Source organism: Chanos chanos, chromosome 6 (genome assembly GCF_902362185.1).
Source record: "Chanos chanos chromosome 6, fChaCha1.1, whole genome shotgun sequence".
Classification (NCBI taxonomy): Eukaryota; Metazoa; Chordata; class Actinopteri; order Gonorynchiformes; family Chanidae; genus Chanos; species Chanos chanos.
Window position 1 is genome coordinate 1,554,945 of NC_044500.1, and position 17,556 is coordinate 1,572,500.

The 17,556-nt window shown below is 39.9% G+C and overlaps 1 protein-coding gene across 1 annotated transcript in view; it reads right to left on the reverse strand.

Annotated features, from left to right (window-relative positions):
- Positions 1 to 876: 876 nt before the first annotated feature.
- Positions 877 to 17,556, reverse strand: part of LOC115813995 (E3 ubiquitin-protein ligase rnf213-alpha-like) — a 55,323-nt gene continuing 38,643 nt past the window's right edge. The window contains exons 39-57 of the mRNA XM_030776703.1: positions 17,421 to 17,556; positions 16,496 to 16,568; positions 16,340 to 16,374; positions 16,136 to 16,224; positions 15,849 to 16,002; positions 15,290 to 15,455; positions 14,703 to 14,797; positions 14,253 to 14,495; positions 13,802 to 13,940; positions 13,155 to 13,226; positions 12,902 to 13,058; positions 12,384 to 12,582; positions 11,940 to 12,011; positions 11,656 to 11,853; positions 11,098 to 11,187; positions 10,271 to 10,437; positions 9,917 to 10,042; positions 2,770 to 2,838; positions 877 to 1,105 (exon numbers count right to left, since the gene is read on the reverse strand). The exon at positions 17,421 to 17,556 is cut by the window's right edge and continues 95 nt beyond it. Coding sequence (XP_030632563.1) covers positions 877 to 1,105; positions 2,770 to 2,838; positions 9,917 to 10,042; positions 10,271 to 10,437; positions 11,098 to 11,187; positions 11,656 to 11,853; positions 11,940 to 12,011; positions 12,384 to 12,582; positions 12,902 to 13,058; positions 13,155 to 13,226; positions 13,802 to 13,940; positions 14,253 to 14,495; positions 14,703 to 14,797; positions 15,290 to 15,455; positions 15,849 to 16,002; positions 16,136 to 16,224; positions 16,340 to 16,374; positions 16,496 to 16,568; positions 17,421 to 17,556 — 2,509 coding nt within the window. The remainder of the gene's footprint in view (positions 1,106 to 2,769; positions 2,839 to 9,916; positions 10,043 to 10,270; positions 10,438 to 11,097; positions 11,188 to 11,655; positions 11,854 to 11,939; positions 12,012 to 12,383; positions 12,583 to 12,901; positions 13,059 to 13,154; positions 13,227 to 13,801; positions 13,941 to 14,252; positions 14,496 to 14,702; positions 14,798 to 15,289; positions 15,456 to 15,848; positions 16,003 to 16,135; positions 16,225 to 16,339; positions 16,375 to 16,495; positions 16,569 to 17,420) is intronic.

A 17,556-nucleotide genomic window follows, 5' to 3' on the forward strand; every position in this document is an offset into this window, starting at 1 on the left:
TGCTGTTGCACATGCACTTTAAGACTGTTCCACTCAGGACTGTTCACCCACTACACACTCTTATACTCCTATACTCTTATATCTGTCTTATATTTTATATCTCAACATTTCTGTACATTTCTATTTATTGCACATGTACATATATATTCCCTTATGTATATCCTTATATTACCCCTATATTTACCTTTATTGTTCTTTCATTATTATTATTATTTAACTGCTACACTTTATAAGTTTAGCTGGCCCCGAGCCCAAGAATTTCATTGCTGATAACGATGTCCACATTATTATCTAGTAAATGACAATAAAACTTGTAACTCCCCCGCACTTTTAGGGTGCTAAATGATCAAATGTTCCAAGAGTTAAAAAGAACTTTGCTGGCCACCGAGCCTTTGCCTATCGCTCTCCCCTCCTCTGGTATCATCTACCTATAGAAATTAGGGAGGCCAACACTCTCTATACCTTTAAAACCAAACTTAAGACTCATCTGTTCTGTCTAACTTATGGATAACATTAATTCGAACTGACCATTGAAGGAGGCGCAGTCTCTGCCATAGGCTCTCCTGTTATAGTTTAGTTTCTCACATTCTCTCTTCCTCTCTCTACCCTCTAATTTCTGTCTTGATTGTGGTGTTGTTGTTTTTGTAACCTGTTCTCCTCTGTCTGTGTGAGTGGTTGATGGCTGTGTCTTGCTGCATGGATCATTAGGTTGGCACCGTGACTTTGTTTCCGTACCCTGCTGTCCCTGATCCTGCTTGCCCTGCATAGCCCTGCTCCTCCTGCACCTTCCACACCCAGCATTACTACGTCAATACATCAGCACACTTTATTCTTTGCTAAATCCAAGTACTCCACTAATGCTCCACCTTTCCTCCCTCATCTATTGCATGTCTGTATCTCATATGTCTGAGCATGAGTGCCTTGTGTGAATGCGGCTGCCTTCCTCTCCAGTGTGCCCCGCCCCGCAATCACCAGCTCATCCACTTCATCATCTTCATCCTTCTCATCATTGCCATCCCCCTCGCACCGGCAGCCGCGATGGCTTCGTGGCTGGTCACCTTCCTGTGCTGCTGTGACTATGTTGCCCGCCTCTGCCGAGCCCTTGCTGTTGTTGCTATCCTTGTTCTGTCCTCTAATCTACTCTCTTTTACATTTTTCTGTTTGTTATTGCCCAGTGGGTAGACACCTATTGCACACCTGTCTGGCCATGAAGGGGTCTCCTCTCTCTGTGGTCCTTCTCAAGATTTCTCCCATTTTCCCTGTCACACCTGGGTTTTTTGTGGAGTTTTTTTTCTTGTTCGCTATGAGGATTAAGTCAGGGGGTGCCATCCTGTTTTGTTTGCTACACATTAAGAAGAGTAATGTCATAACTGTCCATATGGAGACAGAAGCGCCAGAGGCTGAACAATCACTCACTCACTCGTTATCTAAGCCGTTTATCCTAATTAGGGTCATGGGGGGTGCTGGAGCCTATCCCAGCACTCATAGGGCGAAAGGCGGGGAAACACCCTGGACAGGTTGCCACTCGCTGAACAATCAGCAAATAAAAATTTATGTGGATGGACTCTCACTAAAATGACATTTTATAAAAACATTGGGCTGTGTGTAAGTGAGAGCTGTAGTGAATGGACTATGAGGTGCTGGTCTTATAGTATCTATCTCAGTCCTTTACTGTGAACATTACCGTCCCAATGTGACAATATACACACACACACACACACACACACATATGTATTAAATATAAAACTATGTCACAATGTCACCATAAATGCTCCCCCAGGTCTACTTACAGCTTACAGTCAGCACAAAAAGGCACTAGAACCTGAACCACGGCCATATCCCTTTACAAAAAAGGTACTGGAACCTGAACTGTGTCCCTTTACACTGAACTAGTGATAATAGTAATGGTTTTCCCTTTGCGTCGTCTGTTAGAGAACTGAGTGTTCACGGTGAAGCCCTGAATTATAATTATCAGTTGAATTTAAAATCTCTAAATGATCATTCCCAGATTGATGAGATGAGTTACATACGCCTGCCTCACATGTCCTATGTCCTGGCAATGTGGACTTTAATTTCGCACTGTAAGTGGATCTTGTGAGGACTTTGTCAATTCCTCCATCAGTGGCCCACCTGTCTGTTGTTATCAGCCGCACGTGTCTTATTAACTTTGTGTATTTAAACCCTGTACCTCTTCCTCTGTGTCCCTCAGTCTTGCCCTTTGCCCCAGTAATTTGTGTTTGCAGTTTCCTGTATCTCAAGTGTGTTTTCACCCTTTGTCTGAATTTTGCAATGTGATGACTGCCTGTGAGATGACTGCCTGTGAGATGACTGCCTGTGTGTTTTGGACTTTGTCAAGCGTTGACTGTCAGGGATTCAGGTAACGCTTCCTACTCTTGTTTTTCCAACAAACTTCTGATTTCTGTGTGGTCTCTGTGACATGGTCCACTTTGGGTCCAGTCTGTTTTGGTCATTCCCTGTGGTCTAGTGTTTAGGACTCAGCGTTCTCACCACCATAACCCCGGTGTTTAGGACAGTGTCCTCACCACCATAACCCCAGTGTTTAGGACAGTGTCCTCACCACCATAACCCCAGTGTTTAGGACAGTGTTCTCACCACCATAACCTGGGGGGTGTTCCAGAAAGTGGGTTTAGTTAGTAAACTCAGAACAAGTAGTAAACCTCCTAATAGAAGAGCCTTAGGTCTTTGTTTCGTTTGTCTTTGTCGAGAATGAAGCCATAAGGCTCTTCTATTTGGAGGTTTACTACTTACTCTGAGTTAACTAACTCAGAGGTTTCACTAAACTCACTTTCTGGAATACCCCTCTGAATTCTAATACTACTGAGGAAATAGTGGTGTATACAGAAACCCTGTGAGGTCAGTAATATAGAATGACTTATATACTCAGAATAAGAGAATTACTGATACACAGCATTTTTTGAAAGAAAATGTAACTCTATCTTTAAAAGTCTCTAATTTTGTTTTTTATGCTCCAAATAACATTTTATTGTTTTGTAGTTGAAACTTTGTAGTGGGACCCTGGCGCCATCTGCTGGTGTCAAATAGTTCAGCAACAGGTGGTGGAATAGCAGCATGACACAGCAGAGGTCTGTGTGTGTGTATGTGTGTGTGTGTCGGAGGGAACATCAGAGGAGGAGACCTTGGAATGAAATTGATATCATTGTGAGTATGGAGTTAATTCTGTGGCTTCAGTGCATGAACAGCAGTCTGAGACAGAAAAACTTAACAACTCAGATTTCAAACTGGTTAAATAGTCCATCGAAACTGTTATATCAATCAAAGCAACAATTTTACAATGATAACAAGACAGTGATAATCATGTTTCATATTCATTTACATTTGTTCAATTTACAGACACTTTTATCCAAAACGATTTCCTACATCAGTAATGAGACATGTTGCCTGTCGGTTACCACAGGCATGAGAACAGAACGTATAAACAATCTGTCATCTGACAGAACAAATGATTAACGGGCCTGAGTTTTTCCCTTCATCATTCAGACCAGGGCTTAGGAACGGATAGAGTTTCTCAGTGAAAGACTGACCAGTGAAAGAGTAGATATGAGAACTGGCCTCCACATCATAAAAGGAGACCAGACCCTCCTCATAATCCACAAACACCCCCACCCTCTGGGGTTTGCGTCTCAGAGAGAGGAGGACAGAGGGAGAGTCATTTGCCCAACACTCATCTCCTTTCTCCAGACCCACAGTCCAGAATCCACCCTTAGGTTCTACAGTGATGTCCCCCTTCCTGTTCACGGACTCCCTGGCCACTCCCACGCTCCACTCCCTCTTCCCTTTCACCTCCACCTCATAGTAGAACCTCCCTGAGGAGAACTCCTCTTTCACCAGGACATTGGGACAGAGTTCAAACTTCTCTGGGCTTTCAGGAACATTCTGTGGAGTGTCACCATCTCTGACTCGTTTTCCATCATCAGACAGGATGAGATCAGGATGGGCTGTGTCAGGATCCAGAGTCACATCCACTGAGACAGAGACAGAGACAGAAAACGAGTGTGTTACCACCTGTCTCCATAGCACGTTCTTTAAGAGGATTACCGGTGTATTTCAGCGCTGTAGTGGAACAGATTCTTACCTGCATACTGTTTCATTCTCTTCAGATCTATGGAAAAATGTGACTGTTAGTATTGTTCTCATACCATTTACGCTTTGTTTAACGCTGCTAGTGTACTGAATCAGACTTGATAGTTTTATAATAAACAGAGGTAGACAATGTGGTGTTACTGAGATTAAAAGGCTGTACGCTTTTACGGACATTAAAAGATTTTATATTTTTTTACTCTTGGACTTCCTTTATCACAGTCAGACATTTTAAAACTGCTACACTGACATGCCACATTGCAGTCAAACACACAGTTACAGTGCCCACTTAGTTTTCTGTTTCTCTTCTCTTTTTGCATTTCTTTTTTTCATTGAAGGACTGATTTTGTCAATAGAATTTCCAGTTCTTTCTCACCAGTATGAGAATTTCCAGTTCTTTCTCACCAGTATGAGAATTTCCAGTTCTTTCTCACCAGTATGAGTCAGCTTGTCCAGCTGTCTTCTGAGATTATTCTCCACGTTGACTAGAGCTTTCCTCAGAGTGTCCACACACAGATGAGGGTCAATACTGATGTCAGTGGAGTGTGTGGTGTGTGGAGGGCTGCAGAGAGTTGGGTAAACCTACAGTCCAGCAGGAGAGAGGAGAAATCTCTCAGCATGGGGAGTCTTGTCCTGTCATGTGCTGCAGTGTCACTGAGCAGAGAGAGGGACACTGACCTGTAGGAGGTGGAGGTGATCTTCAGAGTGGGAGATCTGCTCCAGCTCAGTGTCTCTCCTCTTCAGCTCAGTGATCTCCTGCTCCAGCTCTTTAATGAGACCTTCAGCCTGCCTCTCTGCTGCTTTCTGTTTCTCCTCCATCAGCTCAATCAGCTCAGCCCGACCTCTCTCAATACAGCCAATCAGAGAACTGAACACCTCCACACTGTCTGCTATCTGTCTCTCTGTGGATGCCTATCAGGACATCAAATGGATATGTTATATAATTTATATAATTTTAATCATAAATCTGTATGCAATATGTATAATACATTTATAATCACAGTTATGTGATATCAAAACATGTTTGAGTTGATTTACTTTGGTTCTTCAATAAAATGTAAACATTTTAAAGCACTGGTTTATAAGTCATGAAAGAAAAAAAATGAAATCTAAAGTGGATTCACATTGCTGAGCTCTACTGAGTGTCTGATTTTTTTTAATCTTCTTCAGTTTGTCCTGGATCATCTTCTGAACCTCTGTCTGTGTTTTCCCCAGCTCAGACTGTGGACAGAGAGAGAAACATCATAAATGATCGTGATTTCAGTTGGATTTGTGTCTGTCAGTCTCTAAACAGACCCTCTCAAATATTACAAATTACAACCAATGAAAACAATAGGTCAGTTTTCTATGTGAGTTTGTTGTGCCTTGTTTCAGAGTATTTGTTTCTCAGTGTTTGCTTGGACAGTAGGTAGACAGAGGAACACTCATATGGTTTTAATGAGAAGGCAAGAACAGACACCTTGTACTTTCTACCTAAACCTTAGTGCTTCTGATGCTTCTGAAAACATTTCCATCTACTCAACTGCACCATATAGTCACAGTACATTGAAACGTGCAGTGAGAGATTCAGTAATTGTCTGTAATGAGTCAAATATCAGGCAGGACAAATGTGTTCATTATCTCTCACCTTTATATCCTCACTCTCCTCCTCTAGAGGAACAGTGTTGTGAGTCTTGTGGTCTCCCTCAGTACAGAACTGACACACACATGTCTGGTCATCTCTACAGAACAGCTCCAGGGGTCTCTCATGGTTCTGACATATATAGTCCTCCAGGTTCTCCACGGGATCCATCAGTTTGTGTTTCTGGAGTTTGGCTGCGGTTTTATGAGGCTCCAGGTGAGTTTCACAGAAACTCAACCCACAGTCCAGACAGGACTTCACAGCCTTCAGTCTCTCACAGGTGCAGATGTCACAGGGCACCTTCCCAGGTTTGACAGGGTCTCTCCTTCTCCTCAAATGATCTACAACCTCTCTGAACATTCTGTTGATCTTGAGTTCAGGTCTAACATTAAACTGCTCCTTACAGAGAGGACACAGGCAGTGCCCACTCCTATCCCAGTGTTCATTGAGACAGGTCATGCAGAAGTTGTGACCACATGGAGTGGTAACAGGGTCAGTGAACACATCCAGACAGACAGAACACAGGAACTGATCTTCAGACAGGAGACTGCTGGAGGAAGCCGTGTCTGTGTAAGGAACACAAAGACATCATTAAATGTGTATATGTATATGATCAGGTGATCTTTGGACTGCATGTACAGAAATCAGCATGCACATAAAACATTTTGGAAGTATTCTCAGACCAACAAGAACATATTCTTTAAAAGAAATCAATTTCTTTCTTTCTCTTTCTTTCTTTCTTTCTCTCTCTCTCTCTCTCTCTCTCTCTCTCTCTCTCTCTCTCACAGCCGTGTCTGTGAAAAGCACGGTTGCTCCATCCTAAAATCCCCCACAGTGGCTTGTCAGAATAAATGAAAGAGGTCTTTTTCATCATTTCATTTTAAACTTTCACTTTTGTGACTCTGCTTTGCTCATTTGTGTAACAGGCATTTTTTTTTTTTTTTTTTTTGTGGATCCTTCATTTTTCTGGTGTCGGTGAATTTGAAAGTTTGTGAACGCTCTGAATGTTTTGCTGGTGTGGCGATCTCGTCTCCTCCCTCGCCGGTCTCAGCCATTCAGCGCTCGGCATCGCCGGTTCACTAATCACCAGTCTGATCGCTCTTCATCCCTCACAACTGCCTTCACTCGGTTCCCCTCTCTCTGTATTTAATCCCCACTATTGGACCAGATCCCCACCAAGTCTACACTCCCCACGTGTTCACTAAGCCGATTCACTATCTTTAAAGGACGTCTTGCTATTTCGGTCCCCTGGTAACCCTTTACCACTACCAAGTGTACTCTGAGTCTTCCCGTTAGCATCCTGTGTGTTTCTAGTTCAGTCCTGTGTTTACCCTGTTTGTGCAAAAACCTTCTTTGTGAATAAAGAACCTTCCTGTTACTCCGCACTTGTATCCTGCTCCGTGGTTCTTCCGTGACAGCTGGTCATAAATTTGCCAGCACGGTGGTTTAAAAATATATATGTATTAACTATGAATTTAAGAAAATTAAATCAATGCCTCCAGCTCTCTCTCTCTCTCTCTCTCACAGCTTCAGAGGAGCATGTCTTGTTTTTCATAGAAAAAGCTGATTTTACAAATCTTTTGTCTCATGATTCTGAGTGTCTGTCTGAGACTCCATCCATGAATCTTGTCTATTTCCTCTATCCTGTAAGAGGTTTTTCTTTATATCTTTATAGAAAATAATTAATAAATAATAATATTATCCTATTTAGGGACAGGACTATCGTAGTTTACCTTAGTATCTGGAATAGGTTTTGCCTTACCAGAAAGCGTGAGCGTTGGTTGAATATTTGCGCAGTGTCTGAGTGAAGCATCTGAGTGACAGCAGTTCTGAGGAGCAGCACACTCCTGTCCTTTCACTTTCATTTCAAGGGAAAGGGAATTCCAGGCCACATTTGGGCAGAGTCACAAGAACTTCCACAAGACAGTCTGAGTGTGTACGTGTGTCTTTCACCATCACCAAACCGTATGAAGCCTCTCTCATTGCTTCTCTAACATGTTCACAGTTTATCTGGATAAAAGTCCCACAAAACAATCTTTGCAATTAGGCTGAGGTTTCAGTTGTCAACATGGATGGTGCAACGTTCATCTCCAACCAACTACATCTCAGGTGAATCAAGTGCTTTTCTCCATGATCAGTTGTGTCTGAATAGCCATTGTTTTCATTTGTATGATGAAGAACATGCACACTGACTTTTCCAATCATCACAGACATCACAGTTTAAACCATGTCACTTTCCAATCATCACAAACATCAAAGTTTAGACCATGCTGCTTTCCAATTATCACAAACATCAAAGTTTAAACCATGTTGCTTTCCACCTCCAGCAATAGCAATCAACACTGCCCTAAATGAATCAATAGTCGCCTAAAATGACATCCTTTATTTTGCTGGCACCACCACAGGGCAGGACATTAACTTGGCTATTTTCATGTGAGGTTTTACTTCTAACAGAACTATTCTCTACTCAGAACTATTCTCTACTCAGAACTATTCTTTACTCAGGACTAATCTTTTCTCAGGGCTTTCTTGAGAACTACTCTCTCCTCAGAACTACTCTCTCCTCAGAACTACTCTCTCCTCAGAACTACTCTCTCCTCAGAACTATTCTCTCCTCAGAACTGTTCTTTACTCAGAACTATTCTGTACTCAGGGCTACAGTACTCTCTACATTCCCCTGGCCAGAGGAGCACTAGAGCTCAGCCATAGGTTGAAGGAGGAAGAGATTTTTACAGATAATTTATCCTGTGGAGTAGGATAAGAGACCAGAAGGTGAGAGAGGAGTCTGCAGAGGTGGACTTTTGTCTCTCATTTAAAGGCAGAAATCATGTTTTTGTCTCCCTTCTATTCAAATGTGTCATTCCTCTGATGACGTAGTCAATGCAGTCAGGTTTACATCATCCACTGCTCTGTTGAGACAGGTCCACAAAGATAAACATATATACGGCTGACAGCAACTGTTTCCTGGGTCCAGGCCAAAAGAAAAAAGGGAGAAGAAACCAAGTTGTTCTACTGGAGGAATAATGGAGAATCTAACATTTAACGTCCTAACTTTCTAACAATCAAAACTCATAACATGGAGTGACTCCCAGTGTTGGTCGTAAAAAGTTTGAAACATGACCTCAAAGCACGTGTCATTTGTTAATGTATTTGCCTTTGACGTTTGAGGTTTGATGAAAGTTCACTTGAACTTTATGACATAAAGATGGGTGTGGAGTTAAACCACAGGCTGATCAGCTGATTCACAACATTTTTATTCTTTTTTTTTCAATCAGTAACAAGTATTGCTTACAACATTTCTGCAACTTCCAGAAACATGCACTTCACATGTTAGAACTTTTTCCTGATTTGAAAAATGACATATTGCTGAAAAAACACCTCCTAAACCCTGACACATGAACGAGCGGACTAAACAAATAAAGGCAAATTTCAGGACACATATTCCAGCTCATCTTCAGTGTATTTTCACAAAGAAAAATGGATTCCAAACACATCAAAATTATGCAGTCACCCTTGAGACATACATTGGTCCAGTGATCCATGAACACTACTGACACGCCAGTACTGAATTTAGTCAATAATTTTTCTAGATATCCAGGAATTATGAAAGCAAAGGCAACAAAAAGTGGATCACATTTAAAGAAAGGCTCCCTCTGAATAAAGAAATTGTACAAAAACACAAGAACAACCCAAAGAACATAAAAATAAACAAAAACTATGTGATAATCACAGTTTGTGATATATGAAAAAGTCTGGTTAATTAACGCACTGACCATTTCTGAAATGTTTAATTTCCACCCTATCATGCAGAGATTAAAAAAGGAAACAAACCCAAAACAGAAAAACATGAAAACACTCAAATGTTCCAACTCAAAACGATTAAGTTCTGACTGTCACATGTCAAAGATAATAGTGAGTGTAAATGTTTCATAGGGAACAGATGGATACCAGCAGCTCTATTACTAACAGCATGCAGCATAAAGCATGTGCTACTGCCATGACACTACGGTCATACATCACATTGGTCCAGCAGTTTAGAACTGGGCTTGGAAGAGCTCTAATGCAGAAGTTACAATGCGATAATTTCACTATTCCCACACTCTCAGTGTACTGTACTGTCCTCCATCATGTCAGTTAAACACTGAATTCACATGGCCGGCTCTTCTCTTCACTGACAGACCCCACAGAGAAATAATATTTTTCATCTTCAGATCATCTCCAAAAGGCTTTATCAGGCTTGTAACGCAGTCCTCAGGAAGCTCTTTGTCATATGAGAGGACGTTTTCAAAAGTCGAACTGAACCTAGGGAAAACATCAAGAATAATAAGAACATGTTTAATATTACATACAACACTAATATCCTTTGATGTCTGTTAAATACTATGCATCTTCTGGCATTGTCAAGGATTCAGCTGTTTCTGAGTAAATATGACTCATTACTTGCATGAGAATTAACAAAACCAAGATCAATGGACCATAAATGGCTTAGATGATTTAAATCCACGGGGTGTTGTAATGGAAAACCCTTACTCCCAGTCTGGCCTAAACTCCCTGGCCTCCATGTTCATGATGAGATCGTGCAGTTCAGTGAGGAACATGTCCAGGTTTTTAATCTCTGACAGTTTGGTGACCAAATCTCTCTCTCCCTCCTCACTCAGTGTCTCTTTGAATTTTGAGTCCACCATGAAGAACGGATCCTAAAACAAAAACAAACATTTATATGCTTATAATGTACCCAAAATGTACAGTCTATAAATGTGTACACCTACACATTAGAATTCTGGCAGTTACTGGCGTTTGTGAAGACTTTGACATGTAGTGTATGAGGGACTTTACATTTTCTGTATTTACACTCAGTGACCAGTTTATTTGGTAACAAAACCTATTCACAAAAAGGGAGCTCTTTCACGACACGGCTGTCTATATAAAACAGGCAGATGACTATCAGAGGGTGCTGATGAGACTGGTGCAGGATGATGAGAATCAAACAAACTGCAGTGCAGACCACAGACAGGGAAGGGGGAAGTGAGTCCAGACAGACGTCGACTGCTCTGTTAATGTCTCAGTCACAGACCCAGGATGTGCAGGTGGTGGTGTTGTCATGAGAGAAATATTTTCTTGCCACGCCTTATGTTTCTTGATACCAGCCAAGAAAAAGGTTTACACACCAGGCCATATCTTACAATTGTTTTTGGATTAATTTGATTAAGTGAATTATTAATGACCCAACCAACAGGGGGCACTGTAGAGGTCCAGTTACGTGTGGGCATACCTAGAAATGAACCACTGAGTGTGTACTGCACTCACACTGTTTGTGTGTGGGTTCAAGTAAACTAGTACCTTAAGGAGCCACAAACCTGATTCATCTCAGTCAGCAGAGCTGAGCGTCTGGTGGACAGAGCTTCCCACAGAGACTGAATATGCTTCACTTGACTGGTTCTCAAAACCTGAATTACACAGGAATAGAAGTTTCACCATGTGGAAGACAGACCCAGAACAAGCATGTGTCAGTACATATGTACAGTATACACACACACACATATATATATATACATACATATTAGTTACTCATCTCTCTCTTTCTCTCTCTCTCTCTCTCTCTATATATATATACATACATATTAGTAACTCATCTCTCTCTCTCTCTCTCTCTCTCTCTCTCTCTGTATATACATATACATATATATATATATACACACACACACACACACACACACACACACACACACACACACACACACACATATATATATATATATATATATGCCCGGTATTCAACACAACAAGACAGAAACTGGAGCTGAAGAAAAGTTGTGGAGTAAGTGTGTGACTGACCAGAATGATAATAAATTTCTCATATTTTTCGTTCAAGTTCTTTACTATGCACACACACACACACACAGACATATATATACCGGCAGCTCCAGGTGCTGGGCTCTGTCCTCCATTCTCAGCTCAGTTTTCATGTACTCCACTAACAGCATGTCTTTGGAGCCAAAGGATAACTCCAGGAAACCAATGGCTATTCTCAGGGTGGACAGAGCAGCGGAGATCTCACTGAGGAATCTCATTTCATTCATGATGTAACTCTTCTCCTGGGCTGGCAAGGGCTCCTACAGTGGCCAAAAAAACAATCTCGTATACCAAAGCATAAAAGGCACACAAACAAACACATTAAAGAAAGGAGGAGGACTCATACCAGATTAGATTTCACTTTACTGAAGAAAGACTGCAGTGTTGACACCGGATTACACTCCATTAAAGGTAATGTCTGAAACAAACAAAATAATCAGGTCAAGAACACATGTTCTGTAGAACAGTGACAGAACATAACAATGAATTATTATTCTCAGACCACATGTGTCACATTATCAGCAATAGAGTAAATTCTTTGAGGAACCTCACTGAGAGAAAACACAAGTTTATACGTACAGACAGATCAATGAGGGGTTTCTCACTGAGAGAAAACACAAGTTTATACATACAGAGAGGTCAGTGAGTGGTTTCTCACAGAGAGAAAACACAAGTTTATACGTACAGACAGATAATGAGGGGTTTCTCACTGAGAGAAAACACAAGTTTATACATACAGACAGGTCAATGAGCGGTTTCTCACTGAGAGAAAACACAAGTTTATACGTACAGACAGATCAATGAGGGGTTTCTCACTGATGAAGCGACTGATCAGCTGGCTCTCCAGGGTTTTGAAATTATAGTTGGTGGTTTCAGTGCCATCCTCATTCACAATGTACCCAAAGTTGGAGATGGCCATTGGGAGAAAGTCCTCCTCCAAGTCACATGTGATGACGTGTGAGGGTTTGAGGTCCTCAGCTTTCATTTGTCTACAGATATACCCAGAATAATATTTCAATTACATGTTTTCTTATCTTAGCTCATAGTCAGCTTTTGAGCAGTGGTAATCAGTTTAGTCAAGGGTTAAAAACAGATGAACAATTACATTTTCCAGTGTAGTGTAACTACTTAGACTCAAGCATCAAAAAGGTAAAAAGAGCTTAAATTAGTCAAATTTGTTAGATTAACCTGCAGAACACATTATCTAGAGCTACAAGGCGAAAATCTGTTCCAGGCTTGTTTTTTGGAACGTGTTAAAGCCGTTGTAATGTTTAAAGCACTGTAATTAAGATGCCATGGGAAACCTACATGCTTTTTTCGATCTTGGCACTGTTAATGCAGTCATTCTGCATTTTGGCGAGATATCTCGTTACTATTTGTGTTACAGAGTTTTCTCTGGGCAGAAGATCAGGAATCATTATGCTGTCTTCCTCCCTCTGCTTAAGGTCTGGTGGAATCTCAAGATCTATAAACCAAACACATTCACGAAATGTTATAATTTTTAAAATTTTCCCTCAAACGTTTTTTCAGTGTTTATGAACAAATGGTGAAAAACCCTCACAAGACGAGTCCTTCAGATGTCTCCACACGCTCATCAGCCTTTTCACGCCCTCTTTAAGTAGGTGACTCTCAGCTGGAAAAAAATAAACCTTTATGAAACCATTACCCTAAGAAAATAGGCAGTCACTTTTTGTATGTCTGACTGAATAACTGATGGCTAAGCTTTTACACACAGGAGCATTGATTATTTGACATGATATGGTATTAAACTACTAACATCTAAAGGTTTTTACACAAAGCAGGAATCATGTCTAAAACTGAAAGACCTGGAAATACTTCAAAATATGTTTTACAAATGAAACTTTCTGAGCTCTCATTCACCCTACAATCTTTTGAGAACGCTATTTATGTCATGGAAGGATATACAAACATATAATCCTATTTAATAAGAAAACACATCTGTGAAAATTTATGTCAAATGTTGTTGCTCAAATTGTAAACCAACAGTATGATCAAATTTGAAACTGCCCAAATAAACATTTAATTTTTTTTAAAAATCAGTACATTTTGAGATAAAATGGGTTGGAGCAAAAAAACACACACACACAAACAATCATAGATAGATTATTGGTGAATTTCCTTCACATGGCCCGAGTAACAACATGATATATTAATAGGCAGGTCAACTAACACATGCATCTTTCATACCTGGTGGGGCTTTTGTCAGGAACTCTTCCACTGACATGTCTTTCAGGTCGACTAAATCAGTGTAGCGAAAGTGGAGCATGAGTTTCAGCTGAAGACTCAGGATCTGAGGCAGATGTCTGATGTGCTGAATGTGGCCATGCTGTGAACATTAAATAAAAGGATTTTTGTTCAATTTGTACTTTAGACAGTAAACTGTCCTCCCACCACACATGGCAAAATATCTGGGATTTGTATTATGTGTGTACAATTAAACTGTAAGTCACATAATGTGACTCTTCATTACTAATGAGAATAAATTCTCAAACTGAGATACAGGTTATTGTCATGTAAAAAAAAAAAAAAACCCTTAACTACAGCCACAGTGGCAGCTATATAATGCACATTTCACTGCGAGTTTCATACGAAATAGAAGTAGTTGTAAATGGGTTTTACATTTTATAGAGCTACTTACCTTTCTAAGAAGTTCTAAAAGTGCTGGATACCCCTCAGTTCCATCCCCCAGTTCCACCAGGTGAGTGAGGTGCTGAATGGTCATTCTCTGCTCATATCTCCACATGAGTGGGAGGTTGAATATGCCAATGGTGGACAGATCTGTCAGCTGTGGTGTTTTGCTGTACAGAATATTCACTAATATGTCCCCGACATTATTCTGCAGAATGTCATTGTGCACCCCTGAGAGGTTTTTATCAAATTCCTGTATTAAAAAATAATAATATAAGATATTAACATTTTTTGCTCACCTCATAATTTCCTCACATTTCATACAAACTATTGCTGCAAACCAACAGACACTGCATTCCAGATTGCATTTTTTGTGAGAACTAATGTGATCATTTCCAAGTCTAATTTTCCACGCTCTTCAATAAAATCTTTAGCAGATTTTTTTGTCTTTTTTTATTACCAAAAAGAACGCTCGTGTCTTCGTTTGCATGTGGTTTTCCCACTGATTTCTCTTCTCTCTTGTCTCAGTTGTGTGAATTTCAAAGCCAGGCTCAGCTGCAACGATGAGAATCAAAGCTTAGTCGAAATAAACATTACAGTAAAGTGGACGCAAAGGTTGTAAAATATGATGAAGGCAAATTCTTTCAAAGACTTTGATCTCATCAATCTATTTTTTGCAAACTTATTGTTGCAATTAAGTTCTAGTCCATCTGGCTGATTGCACTTAGTAACAATATTTGTTGAACTTAGTAACAATACTTGTTATTTCTATTCTATTCTATTCTATTCTATTCTGTTCTATATTTGAAGAAAACATACAGATTCAAACTATACATTTGTCTCATTTTCAATACGTGATGAACACAGGGTAGAATAGTGATTTAAATAATGTTTTAACCACAGTTGTCCATACACAATATGTATCTTACCATCAGTGAAAAACTACACAGACATGTTCAAAGTACTTTCTGATTAAGCTTGCTGGGGGAAAATAAAGCAGTTTTCCTGTTATTGTATGTTTTAAGCAGTGTAGACTGGCTGTAATACCTGAGGGACTTTCCATGATATGTCTCAAAAACATGTGGACAGCGATTTCAGCATCCTCTGTGCTCTTTCCTAGGACACTAGCAAGCAGCTCAATGTCCTTCTGAAGATGGTCACACAGATACTTCCCAACATCACAGTTTGGTTTAGAAATGAGAGCCTTAATGGCCTAAAGAAAAAATAAAACATATAATACCATATCAGTTTATCAGTTGCATAAAACCCTCTTAGAGCCTTCATCTGGGTCTACCAATCAATAACACAGAGTTCAGGACATGAAAGCAGTTTAATCTCTCCATGCCTTATTCTGTGCTGGCCTACTTTAGAGGTGTGACACGTGTTTCAAAGCTTATTTGCTTTAGAAATGTACAGTGAGGCTGTCTAAGGAGAAGAGAACTAAACAAAGCTGACGACACATTTGAGGTTCTATGGTATGATCCAGTTACACCACCATTATACCTCAAGCCCCAGAGGAAATGTTACAACAGGAGAGAACTCACTGAGTTATAAACCTCATTTACTTTTGAGGTCCAAGGCTCATAACTTATAATTGATGCTGTACCTCAGGGTTATCGATTGCTGCCCACAGCATGCAGGAGTGTATGAGTGCTCTGACGAGGCACAGAGACGCTCCAGATAAACTCCTCTCACAGCCTGGGTAGGTTCGGCTGCTTGGGTCTCCCAGGATATGGCCCATCTGATCAGCATCAGTCAGTCTATTGATCGTGTGAAAAATGATGATGTGTGAAAAAGCACACGCACACAGATGGAGAATGCCAAGTGGTACAAATGTTTCTGTAATATGGTGCCTAACAATGCCAGCAAGTAGATCATATGTATTTTACATACTCTTTGAAGCCTTCCACTGGTATATGTGATGTGCCACCAATCTCTCGATGACAGTATGGACATTTGGCTTTAACCCATGGCCTCCCACACTATCAAGACAATATTTAGTCAACACCGTAAGCAAAGGAGACATATGACTGGGATATATATGACTGATAACTGATTAATGCTATTGATATAGAATGGTAGGAATTTTATGCTTACATTTTCAACCACAACTGGTTGTCCACATTGGCATTCTAAATACAAAATGCAAGGAGAGAACAAAATGAAATGTGTGTGTGTGTATGTGTGCGTAGTAAAGAGCTTGAACTGAAAACATTTGAAATTCATTATCATTCTGGTCAGTCATACACTTACTCCACAACTTTCCTTCAGCTCCAAATTCTGTCTGGTTGTGTTGAATATCAGGCATAGTTGGAATGAAGGTTTGCTGTTAAAATTGAAAGAATTTTTATTAGCCACCTAATTGCTCATAGAAATTTCACCACAGAAACAGTTCTCAATTGCAATTCTTGATGAACAAAAAAGGTTGACTAATGCTATCCTAATGCTTTCAATCTGATTACATTGGAATTCCTTTGATTCTAATACAGTGTGACAACAGCTAAGAGTGAATTTCTTGTTGTGCCCTCACAAATAGATTAAACTCTAAGGTTTTTTGCTGTCTAACTAAATTTGAGCTGCAGCACTAATGAGAAGTGGTCTTAATCTGTCAATGTTTGAAATTGAAGAAAGCTATTATTTTTTATCTGAATTGTGCTGCTCAATGCATTCATTATGTCTCAATGACTCCAAATTACTGAAAAACTACTTTTATTCTGATGTGGGTGGGCTTATATATAAAACTGTACATATAGGAATAAGATTATATGAGAACAGTGTCTAATGAAGATTATTCTCTAACAACAGACACTGTGTAGACTTTTCATAAAGCGCAATGAACATAATATGTTATGTTTATGAGGAAAGTTACATTTCCATTAATGACACAACCCACTTTCTACCATTGATTTTACTGGTGGATTCCAACCATTTTATCAAAAGCTTTATCCATTTGTGAAGTCAGATGAATATCTACTAAACTGTAAGTTGAACAGTGGATTGTGGTAGCCCTAAAAGTGGATTATTAATAATACCAAAAAATAACTGAATTAAACTGGAATCTTAATAAAGTTTAAAAAAAAACCTTTGTTTATTACTCTTTATTTGCTTAATACTGACCATTTTTATTCTATTAAACATGGTCAAAAATAAATAAACAGACAAACAAATAAATAAATACCATGACTTTGTTGGGCTGTGTACAAAGAGTCTTGAGCAGGTTCATCTCAGGGGCCGTGGACTGGTAAACCACGGCCGCTGTATGGATGACAACTGGTGTTAAACTGGAGTCATGAGAGAAACTGAGCTTCTCTGAC